Source organism: Rissa tridactyla, chromosome 4 (assembly GCF_028500815.1).
Source record: "Rissa tridactyla isolate bRisTri1 chromosome 4, bRisTri1.patW.cur.20221130, whole genome shotgun sequence".
NCBI lineage: Eukaryota > Metazoa > Chordata > Aves > Charadriiformes > Laridae > Rissa > Rissa tridactyla.
Genome location: NC_071469.1, coordinates 73,574,988 through 73,597,380, shown reverse-complemented (window position 1 = coordinate 73,597,380; position 22,393 = coordinate 73,574,988). Strand labels below are relative to the sequence as shown.

General features: G+C 60.8%; 2 protein-coding genes across 4 annotated transcripts; both read left to right on the top strand.

Annotated features, from left to right (window-relative positions):
• Positions 1–1,635: 1,635 nt before the first annotated feature.
• FA2H (fatty acid 2-hydroxylase) lies at positions 1,636–14,559 on the top strand. The gene is made up of 7 exons (XM_054199772.1): positions 1,636–1,950; positions 8,418–8,513; positions 10,263–10,405; positions 10,503–10,609; positions 12,004–12,176; positions 12,649–12,901; positions 13,724–14,559. Exons 1-7 carry the CDS (start codon positions 1,687–1,689, stop codon positions 13,801–13,803), a joined length of 1,116 nt encoding a protein of 371 aa, XP_054055747.1. The 5' UTR covers positions 1,636–1,686; the 3' UTR covers positions 13,804–14,559.
• Positions 14,560–15,408: 849 nt separating this feature from the next.
• MLKL (mixed lineage kinase domain like pseudokinase) lies at positions 15,409–21,855 on the top strand. 3 transcript variants are annotated; one of them, XM_054201250.1, is made up of 12 exons: positions 15,409–15,604; positions 16,443–17,003; positions 17,196–17,309; positions 17,413–17,587; positions 17,691–17,788; positions 17,922–18,057; positions 18,562–18,646; positions 19,023–19,171; positions 19,363–19,412; positions 19,880–20,020; positions 21,166–21,255; positions 21,339–21,855. In XM_054201250.1, the coding sequence occupies exons 2-11, from the start codon at positions 16,547–16,549 to the stop codon at positions 21,216–21,218; spliced, it is 1,458 nt and encodes a 485-aa protein (XP_054057225.1). In that variant the 5' UTR covers positions 15,409–15,604; positions 16,443–16,546; the 3' UTR covers positions 21,219–21,255; positions 21,339–21,855. The 3 variants fall into 3 exon arrangements, with proteins under 3 accessions (XP_054057225.1, XP_054057223.1, XP_054057224.1); XM_054201248.1 differs by having other exon boundaries at positions 15,410–15,604; positions 21,166–21,855; XM_054201249.1 differs by having other exon boundaries at positions 15,410–17,003; positions 21,166–21,855.
• Positions 21,856–22,393: the final 538 nt, after the last annotated feature.

Here is a 22,393-nt window from a genome sequence, read left to right as displayed (position 1 = left end):
CCACCATGCAGCCATGGCGCCTGCGCTGAGGGTCTGGGGTGCCCCCCCAGCCGGGGCTGTGGGTGCAGCGGGCTCCGGCTCGCCCAGACCCGCTTCCGCCTCCGCGCTCACCCCAAAAAAACCCCTTAATCCTGGCCCGGGAGCCGCCCTGATGCCGCGGGGGGGGGCTGCAGCAGGGCTGAGCGCACCCACCGGCACCCGCAGCGGTGAACGCCACCGCCGTCACCGCCCGCACCCGGCCACCCCAACGTTTGCCGGCACGTGGCCTTGTGCTCAAGGGTGTCACCCCAAAGCACCCCCCAACCCCGGCGGCCGCTTGGCGGCAAGGATTTCCCCCCCCAACATGGGGAGAAAAGCTCCTTTTTCTCGTCCTTCTTTCTGATTTCTCTCTCTGTGATTCTCTGGGGGGATTTGGCGTTGCTCGGCGTCCTGTGTCGTCCCCCCCCCGGGCTAATTGCATGCGTGAAATTTAATTAAATATTGAAATAAACCTGCAAACAGCTGGGGGGGACGTAGCGCCTCGCAGCAAGGAACGCCACAGCGGGGGGGTGGCCCCAGGAGGGACCCCTGGAGGGACCCCACTCTCCTGGGGGGGGTTCTGAGCAGGGCCTGGGGGTGCCTCTGCCCTGGCCACCACAGAGCTGGGGGGGGGGGCCTGGGAAGGGTGATACCCCCGAGGGTGCCCCATTCCCCCCCCATAACTCCCTGAGTTGCCCTACACCCCCCAACTAACCCCCTGGGGTGCCCACGTACCCCCCATCCCTCCCTCGGGGATGCTCATACTCTGCTTCCCCCCTCCATAGGGGGGGCACCCATACACACCCATGGGTGCCCTGTACCCCCCCCATTCACCCCCCACACCTGCCCTCACTCCCCCACCCATGGGTGCCCCATACCCTCAATTCAGCCCCCCCATCTGCCCCCATTCCCCCCATCACCCACCCCTGGGTGCCCCATACCCCCAATTCAGCCTCCCCACCTGCCCCCATTCCCCCACCCACGGGTGCCCCGTACCCCCCCACCCCCCCCATCCCTACCCCCACTCCCCCACCTGTGAGTACCCCCTACCCCCCCACTCCTGCCCCCCCCGCCTTCACTCCCCCACCCGTGGGTGCCCCGTACCCCCAGTTCAGCCCCCCCACCCCTGCCCCCATTCCCCCACCCATGGGTGTCCCGTACCCCCAATTCACCCGCCACCTGGCCCCACTCCCCCACCCGTGGGTGCCCCGTACCCCCAATTCAGCCCCCCCATCTGCCCCCACTCCCCCACCCGTGGGTGCCCCGTACCCCCAATTCAGCCCCCCCATCTGCCCCCACTCCCCCACCCGTGGGTGCCCCGTACCCCCAATTCAGCCCCCCCATCTGCCCCCACTCCCCCACCCGTGGGTGCCCCGTACCCCCCCACTCACCCCCGCTTTTGCCCCCAATTCCCCCCACGGCCCCCCCCGCCGTGGGTTCCCCATTCCGCCCCCCTCCCCGAGGCCACCTGCCGCGGGGGCGGGGCCCCCCCGCCCAATCCCCGCCCCCCGCTCCGTCCCCACCCAACCAGGGCGGGGTGGGGGGGCGTGGCGCGGCGCGCGGCATATGCATGTATGCAGATGAGCAGGTGCGGGCACAGCGCGGCGGCACCGACCGACGGACGGACCGACGGACGAACGGACGGACGTCCCGGGGGGAGCCGGGGCCATGGCGGCGCCCCCGCGCTCCTTCAGCGCCGCCGAGGTGCGGTCGCGTTGCGCGCAGGGCGCCTGCCTGGTCCGCTGCCGCCGCCGCCTCTACGACCTGAGCGGCTTCGTGCGGCTGCACCCGGGGGGGGAGCAGCTGCTGCGGAGCCGGGCCGGCACCGACGTGAGCGCCGCGCTGGACGGGCCCCCCCACCGGCACTCCGCCAACGCCCGCCGCTGGCTGGAGCAGTACTACCTGGGGGAGATGGAGAGCGGCGACGAGCAGGTACCCGCGGCGACGGGCTGGGCGGGACACGGCGTCTGCGGGGGCTACGGGGGGTCCCGGGGCCGGGGTGTCCCGGGGCCGAGATATATAGGGTCCATAGGGTGTCCCCGGGGCTGGGATATACAGAGTCCATAGGGTGTCCCGGGTCCGAGGTGTTCCGGGTTGTACAGAGTCTACAGGGTGCCCCAAGGCCGGGGTGTCCCGGGTCCGGGATATACCGGGTCCATAGGGTGTCCCCACGTCTGGGATATACCAGGTCCGTAGGGTGTCCCAGGACCAGGGTGTCTCGGGTTGTACAGAGTCTATAGGTTGCCCCAGGGCTGGGGTGTCCCGGGTCTGGGATATACAGAATCCATAGGGTGTCCCAGGGCCAGGCTGGGTGGGATCCAGTGTGTACAGAGTCTATAGGGTGCCCCAGGTCCGGGATACATAGGGTCTATGGGGTGTCCCGGGTCCAGGATATACAGGGTCTATAGGGTGTCCTGGGTCCGGGCTGGGTGGGATCCAGGGTGTGCAGAGTCTGTAGGGTGCCCCAGGACCAGGTTGTACAGTCTATAGGGTGTCCCTGGTCCAGGATATACAGGGTCAGGTGTGTCTCCAGTTGTACAAAGTCTATAGGGTTGCCCCAGGACCGGGGTGTCCCGGTTCTGAGCTGGGCAGGTTCTGGGGTGTGCTGAGTCTATAGGGTACCCCAAAGCCAGGGTGTCCTGGGTCCAGGATATACAGGGTCTATAGGGTGTCCTGGGTCTGGGCTGGGTGAGATCCAGGGTGTATGGAGTCTATAGGGTGTCCTGTATCTGGGGTGTCCCAGGTCCAGGGTGTGCAGAGTCTATAGGGTGCCTCAGGTCCCGGCTGGGCGGGATCTGAGCAGTGCAGGATCTATAGAGCACCCCAAGTCTGGGGTGCACAGGGTCTGAGCCATACGGGGTCTATAGGGCACCCTGGGCATGGGCTGTGCAGGGTCCAAGCCCTGTGGGGTCTATAGGTCACCCCAGGTCCAGGCTCCTCAGGGTCCAAGCTGTACAGGGCATGCAGAGGTTGCATGGGGTCTGGGATGTATGTGGCATGGAGTCTTTGGGGCACATATAGGGTGTATAGGGCACCCAGGTCCAGGTCTGAGCCCTATGGGATGTGGTGGGCGTTGGACCTAAGCTGCACGGCACGCTCGGGGGTCCCAGCTGTGGAGGGTCGGGGTTGTATGGGGCACGAGGGGTTGTATGGGGCACGAGGGGTTGTATGGGGCAGGGGGTGTTGGAGGCTCCCAGGGTCCTGCACGGATGACGCCTGAGGCGCATGGGGTGCAGAGGTCCCGGGTGCAGGGGGCACGATGGCTCCGGGGAGGTCTGTGGGGCTGCCAGCATCTATGGGGTGGGGTCTGTGGGGCCTGAGATGCAGAGGATCCAGAGATGTATATTATCCGGGCTCCTCCGGGCCTGAGACGGACCATGTCCCAGGTGCACACAGCCTGGTACCTGTGGGGTCCCACCCCACACTCGCATCCCGCCATGTCCCCGTGCTGGGAGGCAGGGCTGATGGCTCACCCCAGCGCGGCGTGGAGCCACTGGGGTCTCCGGAGTTGGGCAGGAGGTGGGGACACGCAGTTCGGGGTCGGTTTGAGCAGGGCCGTGTGGCAGGGGGTGGGCGAAGAAGCAGGACGCCCTCCCTGGCACCGCTGGCGCTCGGCCAGGGACCGGGGTGCTGTGCTGGGCACCGGGGCTCACCAGCGATGGGCGGCCGCTGCCGGGAAGAGGAGCCCGGCCACCTCCATAACTGTCCCAGCATGGGGCAAGGGTGGCTGTGACTCAGCACCATCCTTGCCATGCCAGCCCCGTGCTCAGCCCAGGCAGAAGGGAAAACACCCTGGGAAGTGCCGCCACCGCCGCCGGGTGAACTTCCAGGAGGCAGCATGGCACTGGGTGCTGCCGCCCCCATTCCCAGCCCTCACCGGCACGCCGTGGGCAGGACGCCCGAGCAGCGGGGCCAGCCCAGCCCCCTTTGCCAGCCCCAGTGGCCATTTGTCCCCTCCGGACACCCCGGCAGGGTCGGTGACCGGCGGGTCCCTCCACACTGATGTTTGCACTCCCTGGTTCTCCTCCTCCCCGCGACGCAGCCTCCATCGGCGGCAGCGCCACAGATGGGGCTTTGTTCAGCCTCGGTGCGATGCCCGCTCTTTCCCCGGATCCCGGCGATGGCACCTCCTCTGTTGGGACACTGGTTGCCGCTGCTGCCACCTCCTCCTCCTCCTCCTCCTCCTGGCAGGCGTGACGAGCCCTACGGGTTGGGGCGAAGGAAGGTACCGGACAAACGAGTTCTTGTGCTGCAGCCTGCACCGAAGGGAATTGCCACCCCACCGTCCCAATGCAAATACACGGCGTGATAACGCCGGGGCGCAGGGAGATCAGACACTGCCTGGCACGAGATAAACCATCCCGGGCTGTAACACAGCGGGCAGGAGGAGGGAAAAGAGCTGCCTGCTGCATGGCAAGGCTGCTGCCAGCGTGAACCTGACGCGTGAGCTGCTCTGCCGGGCTTGCCGCCCCCCAAAAATCCCCGTTGGAGGGAGATTGGGGGGGGGGGGAGTCAACGCCCTCGGTGGCGCTTGGGCTCCTGCTTTGGCTGCTTTGGGGCAGCCGTACCCCAAGCAGTTCTTCAAAGGAGGTGTCGCATTGCCCCGATCCGGCTCCCGACCCCCGGTGCCTCTCAGAGGTCCCAGGGCCGCATCGAACCCGTGCCCCGATGCGGCTCCAGACCCCCATGGCTATGCCACCGTCCCCACGCCGAGGGATGCGGGAGCCATGCAGGCATCCAGCATCATCCCCCCCACACGCTGACACCCAGGCGACTTGGAGGGTTTTGCAAATGAGTTAAAGAAAATACGTGTTAATGCACGAGAGGCGATGGGGAAGATGAGAGCTGGCCTTCATCGCGCCGACTCCCCTTCCTCCAGCTCCTGGGAGCTCAGCTCCATCCCTCGGCCGCAGGTCCCTCTTCCGCGTCACTCAGCCCCGTTTGGCTGCGGACAGATTAACCCCCAAACTTTTTATCTATGCAAACAGAACGTATAGGGGAGATCAAAGGGAGAAGCCATAATTACCCAAACTAGACGGTGGATTTTCACAGCCTCGCTAGAGGGAAACTGGATCATCTAATTACCCCTCCAAATTTAAGCAACGAGAGACTTTCATCACCGCCTCTCTGGGGTGTGTGACGTGGCCTTGAGTCACCGTAAATCCCCCGTTTCTCTCGGGGCTGGTGTCCTCCCCTTCCTCGCGCCGCGTGTCGGGCTTGTCCTGGCTCTCCATCCCAGCCCCAGCTCGCTTCCACGTAGGCGCTCGCGTGTCCTTCAGTGTTGTAACAAGAAGCGGCTTATTTTTTTATCATTATTATAGGGATAAGTTACCTTCTACCTCCTTGCTGCGCCCGGTGTTTAATGGGCTGAGACGCAGCCCTGTGGGGCTCCACGAGCTGGGGACGGCCATGCTGGTGGGATGGCGATGCTGGGAGCGTGCCACCATGGGTGGGGACCTCCCCTGGGCTCCCTGCCCCTCCTGGGGACGTCCTCCTGCTACGTGCCAGAGCCTGAATGCCCGACGCGGCTTTGTCCCATGAGGACAGCAGCAAATCGAGCCATTTCGGAGCTCAAGGAAGGTGCTGGAGGGGCACGGCAGGGCGCACGTTTGACTCGCTGGGCAGATGGGCACAGGTGGAAAATGGGGATCTGGGGCTGCTGGTGGAGCGGCGGCATCACCCCGTGTCAGCCGGGGGGGGTTTCCAGCTCCTCCTGCACCCCAGGCACATGGGACCCTCCCTCCTGTCCGTATTGTGGTTTGCTGTTAACACTCCGAGCGCTGGTGCGGGGAGGCACAGCGGGCACCGGACCGTCGCCGAGCTCCCCGCAGGGCAGTGGGATGCTCGGAGGCAGGTGGCACCGGGCCACCCGGTCACCGCCTGGTGCCGTGCCGCGGGTGTTTGGCCCTGTTGCCTACCGACAGGAGAGCTGACACCTCGCCGGTGCTGCCGCTCGCCGGGGCGGCGGCGCAGGAAGGCGGCACTTTCATAGGCGTTAACTTTCCCTTCGTTACATCAGGCCTCTTGCGTGTCTCTCCTGGCAGGACCTGTTTGCCTGGGGCACGGCTTGGCTGCATCAGCATCACCCACGGGCAACCGGCACTCGCAAAGACCCCTTCAGCCTCCTTCCAACCCGCCTTTTATTTGCAGGAGGAGGACGGGCAGAAGCCCCAGCGCCGCTCCGGGTGCCGGTGGGGCTCAGTCCCCGCCGGGTCCCTGCATGCTCGGGGCAGGCAGGAGCTTGCCACCGCGCCGGGGAGCGAGCTGGGGCACGCAGGCATGGCTCACACCCCGGCCGGTCCTTTGGGTGCCAACCCCGGGGTGAACAAGAGGAGAGCCTTCCTCCTGCTCCCCGGCCGAGGAAGGGGAGGAGGAGGTGACTCAGGCGAGGCTGGACGGGTGCTGCCGTAGCACGCAGGGTGATGGCACCTCACCGGTGGCACCCGTCCCTCCCCATGCCGGGTGCTGCTGGCAAGGTGGGGTCCGAGCCCCCCGTCTGCCTCCCCGCCCTGGGGGCACAGGGAAGCCTCCAGCCGCAGCGTGGTGCTCGGGCATCCGTGGGTAGCGGAACTGGGGGCACGTGGACATTCCGGAAAGGGGAGGAGAGGTGCCGGGGTGTTGCACCAGCCCGGCTTTCTTAAGCATCCTTCCTGCTGCTTGCGAGGCTGCGGGGGCAAGCCTTGAGGTGGGCTCGTTCCTCAGGGGATGGAGAAGCCATTTCTTAAAGCCCAATTTCCTTCCAAAGCACCCACTTTGGGGAGGAGGCAAAACCGTAACTTGACCATCCTCGGCTGGCTTTCCAGGCATCCAGCCTCTCCCGGGGTTTTGGGATGTCTGGCTGGAGGACGGAGAGTGCAAAGCTGAAAATATCGGCGGGGGGGGGAACACGACACTTGCAGAGGGAGGAGCAGTGCTTCATGGCATCCGTGGTAAAATTGGTGCCTGCTCAGGTCCAGCCTGGCTGGAAATGTCCCCTTCCCTGCCCTCGGGGCTGGGTAGTGCAGCTGCCGTTCCAGTGGGATGAGGCTTGAAATCTGGCTAGCCTGGGAAAGGGGGTGGGAGCCCGGCCGGCAAGGAGTGCCTGGTGTCGGCAAACAGCGCCCGGGCCCTGCCTCGGCGTCACGAGCGCGGCACGGAGTAAAGTCCTGTCTGTCCTCAGCGAGGTGACACTCTTCCTCCTGCATCCCGGCTCCTCCGGCACGGGGTTATTCCCTAACCAGGATGCGATGGGATTGAAGGGAATGGGAGCAGCAGGGAGAGCATCCCCGGCTGCCGGGAGAAAACCTTTCCTCCCTGCAAGCAGCACAGCTGGGAGCGCCGGCGGGCATTGCTGTGCCGGGGCTGCCGGGCCGTGCCGTACCCTGCTGCCGGGTTAATGGGTAACTCAAGGTGACAAAGCGGGAGAAAAGGCATGTTTGGCACGTCCTGTCCGGCCAGCCGGGGGGCACGGCCGGCTGGGGGCTTGCACGGGCAAGCTGCCATCTCGCCAAGCCCCCCAGCCGGCGGCAGGGCCGGCGCCGGAGCTGGCAGGGCCGTGGAAGGAGGCCGGTGCTGGCAGCCGGCAGCGCGTTTGCTTCCAAGCATCAGACGAGGCCGGTTTCTCCTGTTTCTCCGCCAGCCCTGGCAGCGGGACGGCAGCCCGGGCTCCATCCCACCGCCGCCACACCGGCGCATCCCCCCCCGGCTTTGGTGTGCCCTCTCTAGCCAAAACCAGTCCCCCACCACACCTCGCGTGGCCCGTGGCGAAGGTGCCCGGCCCAGCGCCGCCATGCAAAGGCCACTTTTTGCTCTGGGGCAACCTGTGATTTTTCCTTGCTCCATGCCTGGATCCAGGGTGGTGGCACCGGCCGTCCCGCGTTCCCAGCTGCCAGCAGCCCAGCTCCCTCGAGGACCGAAACACCAAGCTGGGCTTAGCCGGGTGGAGAGGAGGTAGCCCAGCACCGGCGTTGTGAGCGCTAACCTGGCGATGCCCGTGGCTTTTCCAGCAGCGGCGCTGGCTCCGGCTGGTGCTCGCCGGGCTGCTGGCCCCAGGGAAGGTGAGCGGTGCCATGGCACTGCCCATCTGCGAGGGGAAGGGCTGGCCCAGGGCGTTTCAGAGCACCATAAGCACGGTGGGGTGGTCCGAAAATTGGGCTTGGTGGGGGTTTTCCAAAAAAAACCTGAGCACGTGATGCGTGGGGCAAGGTTGGCAGCGCAGCAGAGCTCGCCGGCAGCCGCATCCCTCAGGAACCGGCTCTGCAGGAACTGTCTGACTTAAATTCATGGGATTTTTTCCCTTATTTATTTAGCAGGCGGGCGCGAGCTTGCTCTGCCCGTGCCCCTAGGTGGCATGGCCACCCCCGTCCCCAGCCGTGTCTGCCACCGGTGCTTCACCCTGGGGTTTTCCCCTCTCTTTCCAGAGCGACCCCGAGCCGGTGGATGAGAAGCAGGTGCAGGCTGCAGCCCAGACCCCATCGCAGATGGATCCCCGCTGCAAATCGGTGGACGAGGAGAAGGTCAGAGCCAGTGTTTTCTCCGGCACGCTGTTTGCCGGAGTGCTCTGGGGGGGGTGGGGGGAGACTGGATCCCCTCTTCCCTGCATGAGCGCCAGCTTTCTGCTGGGTGTGGGAGGGATGCCGGGAGGGACGGGAGCTGATCCGGCTGCTCCTGCCCTTTCTCCCAGAGCAGCCGGCATGAATTTATTGCCCAGGCGCAGCCATGCCGGCAGGCTCCTGCGCGGGCGGCGATGGCTTTCTCTTGACAGCGGCTGTGCCCTTCGAGCGGGAGGCGCTGCCAAGCCACACCTTGCTTGCTTTATTCATTATTTTTTTTTCCCCGTGATGTCTTTGTTTATTTTTTCCATTTTTCCCTCTTGAGTGAGCATGGGTAATGAGCGCTAAAGGGATGCCCCGGCCCGGGCACGGTGCTCCCTGTGCGCGCAGGGTGTTCCCTGCCCTGCCACCTCCTCTCCGAGCACGCCATGGGAGCAGGCATTTGTCCCCAAGGTGCCTTTGGATGTCCCTGCCTTCCGTGGCACCGTCTGGCCGCCAAGGGCACGGCCACATATCGTGGGTATCTTGCAAAAGGATTATTTTTTTTTTTGAGCAGGAGAACACCTTTCACACCCCCACCCCCCCAACATCTTAATATTTCACCGCTGACCGCCTTCAAAAACAAACCTGCCACCCCAAAGTGACCTTTTCGCTCTAACTTTTCGCTGCCTCCCCGACGAAGGGTGTCTCCGTCCCTTCTCCATCTCTATTCCCATGCACCCGCTGCCGGCTGAAGTTGTTTCCCCTCCCGGGGCGATCGCCTCCATCCCTGCCTGCAGCAGAGCCCCAAAAATACCCACGGCCACCTCGGCTCCTTGCCCTGAAACACCCCGAACCGAGCCATTTCCCACCACCACCGCTGCCAAATGACCGGTGGCATGGCCCTGGGTGCCGGCGTTGCCGCACCGGTGCGGCACGGTGCAGGAGGGCCGATGGAGAGCTGCCAGGCGCGGGGCTCGGCTAGGCGAGTGCGGTTTCTGTCCCGGGGGCAGGGGTGCGACCGAGAAACCACCTTATCTGGCCGGGCCCGTGGAAGACGTGTCCGGGGATGCTGAGCGGCGGCAGAGGCGGTGCTGCAGGTTGGGTCTCTCTATTTCTGTCCCGCACAGACATGCGCGCCCGCACGGGTCCCTTCGTGCTCGGAATGCAGCCATGCGCTTGCAGCGGCGGCTGGCGTTTGCGTTCCCACCCTGTATCCCTGCTCCCCATCCCCTTTTGCTTCGCTCCTCGCCGCCGGAGCGCTCAAATGGCTGCGGCCGCCCCTCTCTGCAAGGAGAAAAGCCCTTGGGCAGGGTAATGCCACGGTGATGGGCTCCGTGTCCTACCGGCGGCTTGCTGGCAGGGCTGGCGAGCAGGGGGTATCGCTGCTCACTATCTTATCTTGGCAGCTCCCCACAGGAAGGCGAAAAAGCCTCGGTTATCAGGGCCTGATGCTGTGCCAGGTCTGGGTACAGCCACCTTCACCTTGAGCCGCTGGCAGGTACCCGGTGGCACGGGGGCGAGCTTGGCCCCGCGTGGGTGGGTGGATGGGGGTGATGTGGGTGTGGATCTGCTGGTGGGGAGCTTGGGGCTGTTTGGAGCAAGAAGCAGCTGCTCGTGGGACACGGGAAGGGGTTTGCAGCCCAAAATCATGCAGATGCGCCACAGCTTTGTGCCCGGTACCGGGGCAGGGTGTGGGTCCCGCAGGGGTACAACCGCTGTCTGCTCCCCCAGGACCTGGTAGACTGGCAGAAGCCCTTGCTGTGGCAAGTGGGCTACCTGGGGGAGAAGTATGATGAGTGGGTGCACCAGCCTGTGGATCGGCCCATCCGCCTCTTCCATTCGGATATCCTCGAGTACTTCTCCAAGACGGCATGGTGAGCCCCCGGGGGTCTGCGCCATGCCCTGGCCGGTGCCTCTGGCGGGGAGGGGGGGCTGTCTCACACTCCCTCTGACACCCCCTCTGCCCCGCAGGTACGTGGTGTTCATGGTGTGGGCTCCCGTGGTGCTCTATCTCAGCTGGGTCAGCTACACCTCCCTCGCCCAGGGCAACACCAGGCTCTTCTCCTCCTTCACCACAGGTACGAGTGGCGGCGAAGCCTTTGGGCTCGGCTCACTGTCCCCTCCCCGTCATGCCCAGGGGCAGGGGGAGACCACTGCATCCCTTCCCCATCCCTCCTCCCGTGCATGCTCACCGTGAGCCGCATGCAAGAGCAGCGGGCGAGCCCCTGTCCCCGCGGCCACCGGCATGTCCCCTGCACAAAGCCGCCCGCGCTGCTCAAAACCCTGAGCTCAGCCACCTCCATCCTCTCCTCTCGCCCACCCCATTCGGTCCCCCGGGGAGGGGCGGTGGATGGAGGCAGGGAACTCGCTGGCCCGAGGTGTCGCCTGCTCCTTCTTGCCTCCCTTTCCCCAAAACCGATGCCCACCGGCACTGGGGTGCGTGCCACTCCCCGCTGACACCCACCCTGGGCTGCGGCTGGGTGCCCGCCGTGCGGCGGGCAAACAAACCCGGCTCTCAGCGCCGTCGGCATCGCACAGTGCGGGGCTTGTTTGCCCGGAGCGCCTGCCCTTGAATCTCCCACTGTCTGCTCCCCCGGGAATAACAAGCGTGGCCGGGGCAGGCTGTCTTCTTTGTTGTGCTGCTTTTTTTTTTTTTCTTTTCCCTTTTTTTTTTTTTTTTTGCCTTCTTTTTCTGCTGGGCTCCCTATTTTTTTTGCAAGGTGCCACCCAGTGCCAGCTGTGCCCGGCTGCGGGGTGGAGCGCCCGCTGCACCCTGTTCCTTGCGGCATTCGGCACCTTGCTGCCAAAGGATTATTTTTTATTTTTGTTTCCCCCCCCCAAAAAAACCGAGTACATTTAGGTGGAGGATCTGAATTCTGCTAGCGAGGATGCAGGGCTGGCAGCTGCCTCCGAAAGGAGGAGGTGGCTGAAAAATGCTCTGCGGGGGAAAGTGCCCAACAAACCTAGCCTTTTTCCCCCAAAATAAAAAGGAAACAATGCCAGCAACACACTTTTAACTGTCACGAGTTCTGCCTGCGCAGATAAGGTCCCTCCTGCCGCCTTCTGGTGGGCAAAGCAGCTTTGTAAGGACAGGGCCGTCCCTGGAGCGCACGTCCAGGCCCCCCTTGGCATCTGGGATGCAGGAGGTGCCCCCCTTGCCGACTCCTTGCGTCAGCGAGGAGCTGACTGTTTCCATAAAGAGCGTAAATTAATGGGAATGGAAGGAAAAAAAAAAAAAAAAGTGTTTTGGAGCGGTGCTTGGGAAGGCAGCTCCCCGGGGAAGCTCGGGGCGGGAGGCGGATGAGAGGTGCGAGGGAGGGAGAGCCGAGCTTCTCTCGGATGCCGACGGGAGGATGAGAGGTGCGAGGGACGGAGAGCTGAGCTTCGCCCGGTTGCCGATGGGAGGATGGCGATGGCTAAGAGCACCCCCACCCGGCCTGTCCTGCTGACTGCTGCATGTCTCCTTGTGTAGAGTACTCCATCCCCGTCCACAAATACTACTTCCCCTTCATCTTCCTCCTGGGGATGTTCCTGTGGTCCCTGCTAGAGTACCTCATCCATCGCTTTGTCTTCCACATGAAGCCGCCCGCTAGTAACTACTATCTCATCACGCTGCATTTCTTGCTGCATGGGCAGCACCACAAGGTGAGTCGCAGCTCCCGCCTCCGCCGGCGCCCGCCGGGCCGTGGGAACGGTGGCCTTTGCTCAGGCGGAGCCTGTTTGTGCCTGTTCAACGTGACTCGTGGCATCTTCGCCCCGAGCGGGGGCCCTTACCTAATACCGGCGAGGGCTGCAAGACGGGCTCGGAGGAGCTGGAGTTAAACCTGCAAGCTCCGGTTGGGTGAGGGGAAAGACGGAAAAAAACCATGGGCTCCCTCTAGCTTCGCTGGAGGAAACATCCCTGTGGAGCTCGGGACCCGCCGGCCAAAGCCACCAGCTGCCCGGCCACCTTGGCGTGGGCGAGGGGCTGCTCTTGCCGCCGGGTCCATCTTTTGGGGAGAGTTTCTTGGTGTTGGCTTTTCCCGAATGGGCGTCCCCAGTGCAGGGATGTTCTGGGGGGTGGGGGACGCGGAGTGAGTTGAGAGCTGCCTGTCCCACTGTCCTTCTTCGCTTCCAGTCTCCCTTCGACAGCTCCCGCCTGGTCTTCCCTCCTGTGCCGGCCTCGCTGGTGATGGCCTTCTTCTACGGCATCCTGCAGCTCATGCTGCCCCAGGTGCTGGGGCTCTCGGTGTTCGTCGGGGGGCTCTGCGGCTACGTCATCTACGACATGATGCACTATTACCTGCACTACGGCTCACCGAAGAAAGGCACCTACCTGTACGGGCTGAAGGCTTATCACGTCAAGCACCACTTTGAACACCAAAAATCAGGTAGCACCGCCTTTCCCCCCTGCATCCCGGTGGGGGAGAGGGCTGTCAAAGCCCAGCCTGCCCTGCGGGTGTGTGGCTGATGCTCTGAAATATTTGGCGTTTGGGATTTGAGGGGGGGAAAACCCAAGAGCCATGGTGCTGGGGAAGCAACGTACCAGGTGCTGCAGCCCCATGGGGCGCGTTTCTCAGCCCCCCGGGGTTGAGGACAGGGTGCCGGCGTGGCACCAGGGCGAAGGCAGCAGTCCACCTTGCCGGCGGGCACCGATGCCACCCGGGGATGCCAGGGCGGAGGCAGAACCCCAGTGGTGCTGGGATGTGGGTGCCTGGGGCAGCATCTCCTCCTGCCGGGAGGCGTTGGCGGGTGCAGGGTGAGGCCCCGGGCTTCCCCTGGTCCACCCCACACCTTCATCAGCTCAGCGCTTGCTCAACCTGCCCTTTGCCCGGTTTCCTAGGAGAAAACGCCCCATCCAGATAAGCTGGGGCTGGTGGCATGGCCCAGCAAGCTCCTTCTGCTCCCTCTGCTGTTTCTCCTCACCTTCTCCTTGCCTTCCTCCCTCCCTGAAACACAGGCGCTCCTCCCTCGCCACCCTCTCCAGAGGGACGGCCTGGCCCCAGCGTCGCTGTCAGCCATTGTCACCTTTGCGCCCAGTTGGGTGATGTCCCATCCCAGCCATGTGCCCCGTGTGCCGGCTGCCCCCAGCCCTGCTGGTCTTGATGATGGTGGCACCAGCTCGGTTAACATCAAGCGAGCTGCGCCCTGTCCCCAGCGGCACCCTGGTGACCGCGGTGCCATGGGCTCAGCGCTCTCTCCACTGCCCGCAGGGTTCGGCATCAGCACCCGCTTCTGGGATCACCCCTTCCGGACGCTCATCCCCGAGGAGACCTTCGAGAAAGAGGACTGACGGCCCCGGCGCGGCGCCCGGCTCCGTCCCTGCCAGGCTGGGGCTGGCGTCCCTCCCCAGCCCTCGGCGAGGCCGGCTGGCCCCTGCCCCCCTCCTGGGGGCTGTGCCACACCGGTGGCCCCACACCGGAGCATCCCCGTGGCGCACCATGGTCCAGCTGCGGCACTCCCATGGGGAATGGGGGGGGCGAGGATGTGGGGAAAGGGGAAGGAGGAGGTTGTGGGGCTCCTTGGAGGGGTCCTGCCCCTTCCTCGCCGCCCTCCCGCTCCAGGCCACGGATGCGCAGGCAGATCTGCTGCCTGAGAGATGAAGTGCCCAATGCCCTCCTCCGCCCCGGCACCTCGCTGGAGCCCCCCCCCCCTCCCCAAGCCCCTGGCCATCCCAGGGTGCCCCCTCCCCGGGGTGTCCCACATGCTGCAGTTAACCCCATCACCTAATTCGTGCCGAGGGGCTTCTGTATCCTGGGTCCTTCTCCCAGCCTGAAACCAGCACAGGGTTTTCCCAGCCTGCAGCCCTTGGGGTGGGGGTCCCGCAGGTCCGGATTTTGCCTTTTTCTAACCACTGCACCCATATTTCTCTGCCAGATTCATCAAGTTCATGTTTTTTGTAGACATTGGCTACTTGAAACTCAAACTCCAATGAACGGAATTGCTACGAGATGCCTTTTTTTGCTGATCCTGTGATTTTTATTTTTTTTTTCCTAATGTTTACTGCGGATATTTAAAGGTTTGGAATAAAGTTATATATAAAACTGTAGACACTACAATTGTAAATAAACTGTATATTTTGAAAAAATAAAGCCTTTTAAAAAGGGTCTGGCGAATGTATCCCTCGGGGCTGCTCCTACCCTCCGTGCATCACTTCCCAGGTGCCGATGGCCCTTGGTGCCACAGTCCCTTGCGGTCACCTTTCTTGGCTCCCCGTGCTGACGAAATCCTTGCTGTTGACCACGGCAGTGGTGCGGGAGATGCTCTTTGCAGGGGGGAACCACCACAAACCTGCGTGACCCCGGGGTTCTCAGTAAGCGGAAGCTGGTGGGAGCCGCCCGTCGCTTCTCCAAAGTTGGGCAACAGCATAACGTGCTGCCCCAAACTTCTCAAAATCAGCCTGGCCCTCTGACGAAGCCGCCCACAAAACTTCCTGCACTCCCCGAAGAGGTCAAACGCTGTTTCCAGCACTTCCTTTGATGCTGGGGGGGTCCTGGGGCTGCGGGGATGGGGAGGGGAGTGGAAGGTCCTGAAGGACATGGTGGTGCAGTATGGGTGTGCTCTGGAGGGTCCTGCTGCCCGGCGCTGAGCTGATGCCCAGGGCATTACAGTGCACTGGGCAAGCCTTGCTGGGGTTGGCGGCACAGCAGAAGGTGTTGGGGTGCTCAAAATAGCAGCAAGTGTCAATATGGGGGGGGGGCACAGCCTCTCCCCCTCCCCTTCTTCCTGCTGGCAATTCCTTCTTCCAGCTGGAAAAACCCAGTGCAGGGGGACGTGGCTCACGTGGCCCCTTCCTCCACCAACCCGAGCAGCTTTCTGGGAACGGAGAGCCAGGGTGGCATGGGAAGCCACAGCGGGTTGCTCAACGCTCCTTCCGCCACCCGCGGGAGCTGTGGCCAGAGGAAGCGCCCTATAAACTCGCCCTGGTCCTGCCCTGCCTCTCCAGTCTGCAGAGGCGGCCGAGGCGGAGGCGAGCGAAGCGGGACCAGGTCAACCCGGCTGATTTCTCTCAGCAAGAGGACGAGCTTCTTCCATGGGGGCCGTGCTGGAGAGAGCCTGAAGAGGAAGGGACAGTGGCTGCAGCTCGTTTCTGGGTGCGTTTCTGTCTCGTTTCCAGCTGGTGGATCCCGGCAACCCTCTCTCAGTGCTGGCTTCGGCAACAGCGCGGGTGGCTGCTGCCAATTTCCCCACAAGCTGGGCAGTTTTCTGTCCCTGCTGCCTGGACGCAGGCTGGGGAGCAGGGACGGTCCCTGCAGGGATGCTGAGCGTGTAGAAAGAGTTTTATTTAAAATATTAAGCAGGCAATACAGGGCTATAAGAACAAAATATGGGGAAGTAGGGGGATGCCGGGGCTGTGAAGGCGTGAAAAGCTGTGACAGCTTTTATTATTTATTATGTGGGGACGTGTCTTCTGAGTCCTAACTTCAGAAGTTGAGAGAAATTTCGTTTGTTTGTTTTTTAAAGAAGATATTTATGGCCTCTATGGCTGTAGGGAAGAAAACCTGAGTGACTATTAAGCATGCAAAACCTCCTAAATTAGAAAACTGAAATGCAAAGCCATTCTCCAGAATCAGATGACTTGGAGAGACCTTGGCTAGAAGGGAAAAAGGATCTTTATGCTCCGTGGGCAAGACCCCAGGGTGGCGTGGGGCTGGTGCCGGGGGAGCACTGCCCAGGGGATGCTCCTTGGGTCATTGCTGACACCGCTCATCCGAGCGTAAGCTCTCTAGTATGGCTAATGCTAAATTAATTTAGGTAAACCAAGCCCAAACATCTCTTGTCAATACTGTTGCTCCCAATGTCTGTTTGTGAGTGCCCGCTCCGGTCTCCATGAGTGGCCACGGTGCCGGGCGAAGCAGAGAAAGCACAAGTAGATCTAAGGGGCTCTAGGAGAGCTGGAGGGCGGCGTGCCATGTTAAGGCTGTTCTTCAGGGTGGAAGAGCTGCATTCGGCTGATCTCCGAGTGGTGCCCGAGGCTCACCTCCACCCGACACCGTCAGCTTGTGTCCCCAGTGGCCAAGCCCTTTGCTACAACCATGGACATTGTGGAGAGGGTCCTCTCTGTGGCACAGGCCATTCACACACAATTCGAGCAGGTGAAGTGCTGTAAGCACCAGTGCCAGCGCCTCGTGGAGCGCATCCAGATCCTGCTGGAGCCTGTGAGAATCCTCAAGGCTCAGCCACCAAAGCACATCTCCCACCATGAAGAGAAACTGTTGAAGAAGCTGCTCCGGGTGCTGGGGGAAGCCCAGAAACTGGTGATGAAATACAGCCAGACCAGCTGGATACAGAAGTTCCTGAGAGCCCGCAGCAACAGTGAGGAGTTCGTCTGGGTGAATGAGAGCCTGGAGGACATTGCTCAGGGGCTCTCGCTCCTGCTGCAGGCAGAGCAGAAGCAAGCTTTCCTGGAGGCTTTCCAGGCAAAGACCCGTCGCAGGCAGGACGCCGAGGACCTGAGGGACGACAGGGCTTTCTTGGACCAGGTGATTGCAAGTAAGTGAGCATTCAGCAAACCCTCTTTCCCTGAGACCAGCGGTTGGCACCTCTCCGCAGCTGCTGTCCAGCTTTGTCTTGATGGCCATGGTCAAGGAGAGCCAAGCAGACATTTAAACCACGAGAAAAGCTAACCACTTCATTCCTGCATGTTCATCCACCGGCCCCACCTCTGCACATTTCTCTCCTCAGGTACTGAGCAGCCCAAAGAGGTGTCTGGGGAGATCTACATCGACAGGGAATGTATGGAGACCAAGGTAGACTGGATGCAAAATGAGCTCAACAAAATTGTGCGCGTGATGGAGTGTAAGTCAGCATTGCACCTCTAGGCACCCCGTGTACTGTGTCCTTTCCCTCTAAGCCCTGCCTAACATGTCCCTCGTTCCCTCCCGGTGCATGGCGGGAGCAGCCTTGAAGAAGGTCAATGTTGGTAAAAGAGAAGACATCACCGAGATCGAGCGGGACCACCTCACCTTCTACAGACACCTGCAGGACACGGAGAGCTACGACCTCTACGAGGGCGAGTACCTCAAGTACCCTGTCGCCGTCAAAACCTTCAAGAGGCCGCTGACCACCGACCCGGCGTGAGTTGTTCTGGGCAGGAGCGACATGGGGCAGCCAGGAGGGGAGGGTGGCATGGCACCACGTCTTGCTCTGTGGGCCTCACCATGCTGTCCCTTTCTGCAGGAAGGTGAGGGACATCTTTGAGAAGGAGATTCAGACCCTGAAGAAGTTTGAGTCTCCAAACATCCTGCGCATGTACGGGATCTGCATTGAGGAGAAAGGTAGGAGGTGTCAGGTTAATGTCACCCTTTCTCTCCCCTGCTTGTCCTGGATGCTAGCTGGTGGCAGATGGTTTGTCATGGTCCCCTCCCAAGAGGTGGCACAAGGTGGGATGCTCAGGGTTTTGCCTTGCAGATGGGAGCCCCTGCTTCTCCATCGTCATGGAGTACTGTAAGCACGGGACACTGCGGGATGTGCTGACCAAGCAACGGCATCTCTCCTGGGAGGTCCGCATTCGGATGGCCCTGGGAGCCGCCAGAGGTCTTTACAGGTGAGCTGCTGTTTAAAGCGGTGAGTCCACTTGGTGGTCCACAAGCCGTGCTTAGCTTCCTGGTCTCTATTGGTAAGCGGTGGTATCCTGTTATATACTGTTTCCATCACCTTGGGACACTGGGATGGGAGGCTGGTGAAGAAGTAGGTGGTGAGTTTGGATGCAGTAGTGCCCACCTCCCCTGGTTGCTGGCCCTACATCTGGCTTGTGAAGGCCTGGAAGGGAGAAACCCCCTTCCCTGTACCCATAGGCCAGCTTCAGGAGCGCTCTATGGCAAGGCCAGTTCTTCTTACAGGCCCTGCTCATCCACAAGGCTCATTATTTTGCCCACAGTAGCTCTTTCAGCACCTGCCGGAAAGGTTGGCTTGGCAGGGTTGCTCCACCAAGACAAGCCAAGAGCTGCTGGCTTCTCTAGGCGCATGTCGGTCTGTCCCCTACATGGAAAAAGGGAGACTTAAGGTGGGGATGGGTCCATCACCAGCCCTTGGTTCTGTCTGGCTGCAGGTTGCACTGGACTGAGGAGAAGTCCCGACTCCATGGCTGCATCTGCAGTAGCAAGTTCCTGGTGGCTGGGGATTACTGTGTGAAGGTAAGGACCACACTTGGAGAGGCTTTTGGGAGTTTTGCGTGTTTTTTGTGGATGTCCTCCCCTACCTACACCAAAGGTAATTTTGATGGTCCAGAATAACAGCTAGGGTAGAGTCATCTGCCCTGTCACCTTAGACACTTAACATCTCCGTTCATCATTATCTGTTTTATCATCAGCAAAGTGAGCGTTTCTGAGCCATCCACCCTGGGATGAGCTGAAGCTAGGGCAATTCAACTGTCTGCACCTAGGGTTTTGGCTTTTGCTGCCCAGGGCACCTCACTCTCTTTTCTCCAGCTTGGGCCAGCGGTGCCACAGATTTCTGCAGACTGCTTTTCTACCACTTCTCCCTCTCTCTCTCTCTCATTCTCTCAATCAGCTGTCGGGATTTGAGCTGTGTGAAACAGAGTCATCCATCAAGAGGAAAGCCAAGAAGAACTGGAAACAAGTCTCTATGCTGGCTTACGTTGCCCCTGAGAACCTGAAAGAAAGCAGCTACCCCTACAAGAGGCCCTGTGAAATATACAGGTGTGTCTGTCCCTCCCAGTAGAGGTGCCCATAAGCAGGCAGATGTCGGGCAGAGTAGCTGTTGAGTTATGGAAAAGGCCAGGTTTAATCAGACACATGTTTGCGGTTGGCATAGCCCGACAGTCCCCTCCGTTAGGAAGGAGTAGAAGGCGGTAGGATTGATGCTGAGACTCTTGCTTGTCTCCTTCCAGCTTCGGGATCGTGCTGTGGGAGATTGCGACCTCCAAAATCCCATTCGAAGGTGAGGCAGCTGTATCTCATTCCCCGTATAAAAGCCACACAGCCTGGTGGGGCTGCTGGCTGGCGTTGGATGCTCCCTGCTCCTTCCTGGAGCATTCCGTGGCATGTGGGTCTCAGTGGCAATCCCCGGTGCACCTAGCTCTGCACAACAGCTTCATGGCATTTCAGCGACATGCTTAAACCACAAGCATGCCAGTAATTTTTGTCTCTATTTGATGTTCCTGTGCATTGAAGCATAAACACATCTCCTTGCTCCACTGGAGCCCAATGGTGTCATGCCAATTACAGGGTGGCTCCTTGCAGACACAGTTTGGGTGGCTTCTCTGCTGGCTTCTCCATGCCATAAACTGCAGGAATGCTCTTGGCCTGGCTTTGCCAGGGTTTCCTGGCACTGGGTTTCCTCCCCAGCACTCTCCTCTGGCAGCAGAGCTCTGTCCTGACAATCCTGTTTGCATGTCTGTTGTCTAGGCTGCACCCCCCAGGAGATCATGGAGAAAATCTGCGACCACCATTACCGGGATCCTGTTGGGGAAGATTGTCCTGAAGACCTGCGGAAAGTCATTGACCGGTGCCGGGCCTTTGACCCTTCCCAACGCCCTTCTGCGGAGGGTAAGTATCCCAAGTACCCCGGACATATGCTCCACAGGCCTTTGTATCCCTCCATCAGTTGCTTCAGGGGTCACTTTGCCCCTTATTTTCCATATGAATTTGTCTGGCTTTGTGTTTGCAGATGACTCCTTGTCCTTCCTTCTTATGCTAACGAGTCCCCTAATACCAGACCTCTCTTTCTGCTGTAGTGTGATGGTTCATAGAGTTAAGGTTTATCCATGCCTTGACAATTATTATTGTCATTATTACCAGGCTGTTCATCTCACATCACGTAAAAGTCAGCTTTTTCTCTCAGAGGAGAGTTGAACTGGGAGCAGGGGTGTGTGGGTTAATCCCCACTCAGGTCCTGTAGATCCTGTAAGCTGGAGGAGCAGCCACGACCCCGTGCAGGAACGTTTTCTGCCTTGGGCTTTGAGCAATAAATTGCAATCTTGGGAACTGCTCTGCAGCGGGGAAGATTTCACTGCTTATGAAATTGGCTAGGGTCTGATGAGATAAATAATTGATGTCCATCAGAAGATTTAACAGAAACAGCAGGAAAAAGAGAGAGGAACGTTTCTAGTGTGCTTGAAGGCATAGGGATTGTACCCTTCCTTCAGTTCACCACTCCAAGTGGAGAAAACTTCCTTCAGTCTCATCCACTCCCTCCCATGGGGATGGTTTCCGTACAAGAGATGTGGAGACTGTGCGTAAGAAACCACCCAGCTTCGGCCATGTGCCGTGCTCTCTGTGCCTCCCTCTCCCGACAGACCCTGCGGCAGGGAATCACCTGGGCTGAAATGTAAAACGCCAAAAATTCATCAGAGACCTTGTCAAATCTGCCCTGATGATACAGCATGTCTTTATTCCTCTAATCCAATGCCCAGCCATGCCTGCGTGGGGCTGAGCTGGAAGGATGTCTTCTCACAGCTCTTTCCAGGCACCTCTCCGTATACATGGCTGCGTCTCTTTGGGCTCACCTGAGTCTCCTTGGGGCCATCCCTGCTAACGGCTGCCCCATGGTGCTGGCCTGAGGAGAGAGGGACTTCATGTCCCAGATCTTATCAGTGAGGGAGAGCTAGAGCTATCTTCTCATCAGGGCCAGAGGGGAAAAAAGCCTACAACAAATATTCTGTTTTGATTAACGCCATCCTTGTGTTTTGCAGAGATTGTGGACTCGCTGGCTGACCTGGAGAAAAGCAGAAACCAAGGAATTTAACTGCAGAGAGCAGGGTCGGGTGCCCACAAGCTGCCAGGTGCCTTGCAAAGCCAACCAAGGGAAACCAGCGGGCTTCCTCCTGTCCTGATTTGAGTGACACAGGATTAATTTCTCTTTCAGTAATTTTACTTCTCAGTAAGGTCTCTTCTAATGCCTGGGAAAACTGCACTTTTAGGAGACTGTAGTGCCTGAATTGGTGATAATATTTACTTTATCGCCAGCTCTGGGGTGCGGGTTTCAAGGTCTCGGTGTTTTCAAGGTGCGGGGACGAGGGGAAGAGAGACCCGGGCATTGCCCCAAGCTGCCAACAGGGTTATTTCATACCGTGAACGGCACATTCAGTATAAATTAGGAAGTTTGCTGAGGAGTTCTCTCTCTCTCTCTCTCCCCCTCCCCTGATGGCTGCCATCCTGAGCACTCCTCGCCCCGGTGCCGCAGCCCTGAGCCCTTCCCTTCCTCCCGCAGCCGCAGCGCTCGCAGGGTCCCACATTGGCTGTCCCTGCAGGGAGTGCACGGCTTCTGCTGGGGAACGGGCTGGGAATAGTCCTCGTGTGGTTTATATTGGTATCGGGATCAGTACTGGTTCTTTATTATTATTAATGTTAATTATTTAGTCTTATTCTATTAAATGTGTTCATATTTCAGTCCTTGTGTTTCCTTGTTTTTTTCCAATTCCCCTTCCCAGGTGGGGAGGGGTCACCGGGCGACAGAGTAATTGTCTAAACGACAATAAATTGTTATGGGTTCCTCAAACCATGACAAGGCCGAAGTGCGGCACTCGCCCCTCTTCCCCACCTTGGCAGAGAGCGATCGTTCAACACACGCACATTTGTCTCTGTACACCGAGGCCGTCATGTCACCTCTCCAAGGGGCCTGGGTTTGCCCCGGAGGCGGCCAGCGGGTGAATGATGTACTTTGACAACGTAGAATGTACTTGTAAAAGGTAAAAGGCTTCGGGACAACATGAGGGCACCCTGCCACCGGCTCTGCCCCCGAGAGGCTGTCCCCAGAGGACACAAGGGGAGGCTGGCGGGACCCCCGGCGGCCGCGGAGGAGCAGGGGGAGGCGACGGGGCCGGTTTCTCCTCAGCACCGCGGGGCAATGGGGCCCGGCTCCCCCATGGCTCCCTGCCGGCTCCCTCAGGGGCCCGCCGCCATGGCAAGGCAACGCCACGC

Excerpts from the sequence above, each read along its gene's own strand:
- FA2H (XM_054199772.1), top strand. The coding sequence starts at position 1,687 with ATGGCGGCGCCCCCGCGCTCCTTCAGCGCCGCCGAGGTGCGGTCGCGT. Across the intron at positions 1,951-8,417 it reads TGGAGAGCGGCGACGAGCAG|AGCGACCCCGAGCCGGTGGA; the intron begins GTACCCGCGGCG and ends CTCTCTTTCCAG. Across the intron at positions 10,406-10,502 it reads TACTTCTCCAAGACGGCATG|GTACGTGGTGTTCATGGTGT; the intron begins GTGAGCCCCCGG and ends TCTGCCCCGCAG.
- MLKL (XM_054201250.1), top strand. The coding sequence starts at position 16,547 with ATGGACATTGTGGAGAGGGTCCTCTCTGTGGCACAGGCCATTCACACA. Across the intron at positions 17,004-17,195 it reads CTTGGACCAGGTGATTGCAA|GTACTGAGCAGCCCAAAGAG; the intron begins GTAAGTGAGCAT and ends TTCTCTCCTCAG. Across the intron at positions 18,647-19,022 it reads CTGGGGATTACTGTGTGAAG|CTGTCGGGATTTGAGCTGTG; the intron begins GTAAGGACCACA and ends TCTCTCAATCAG.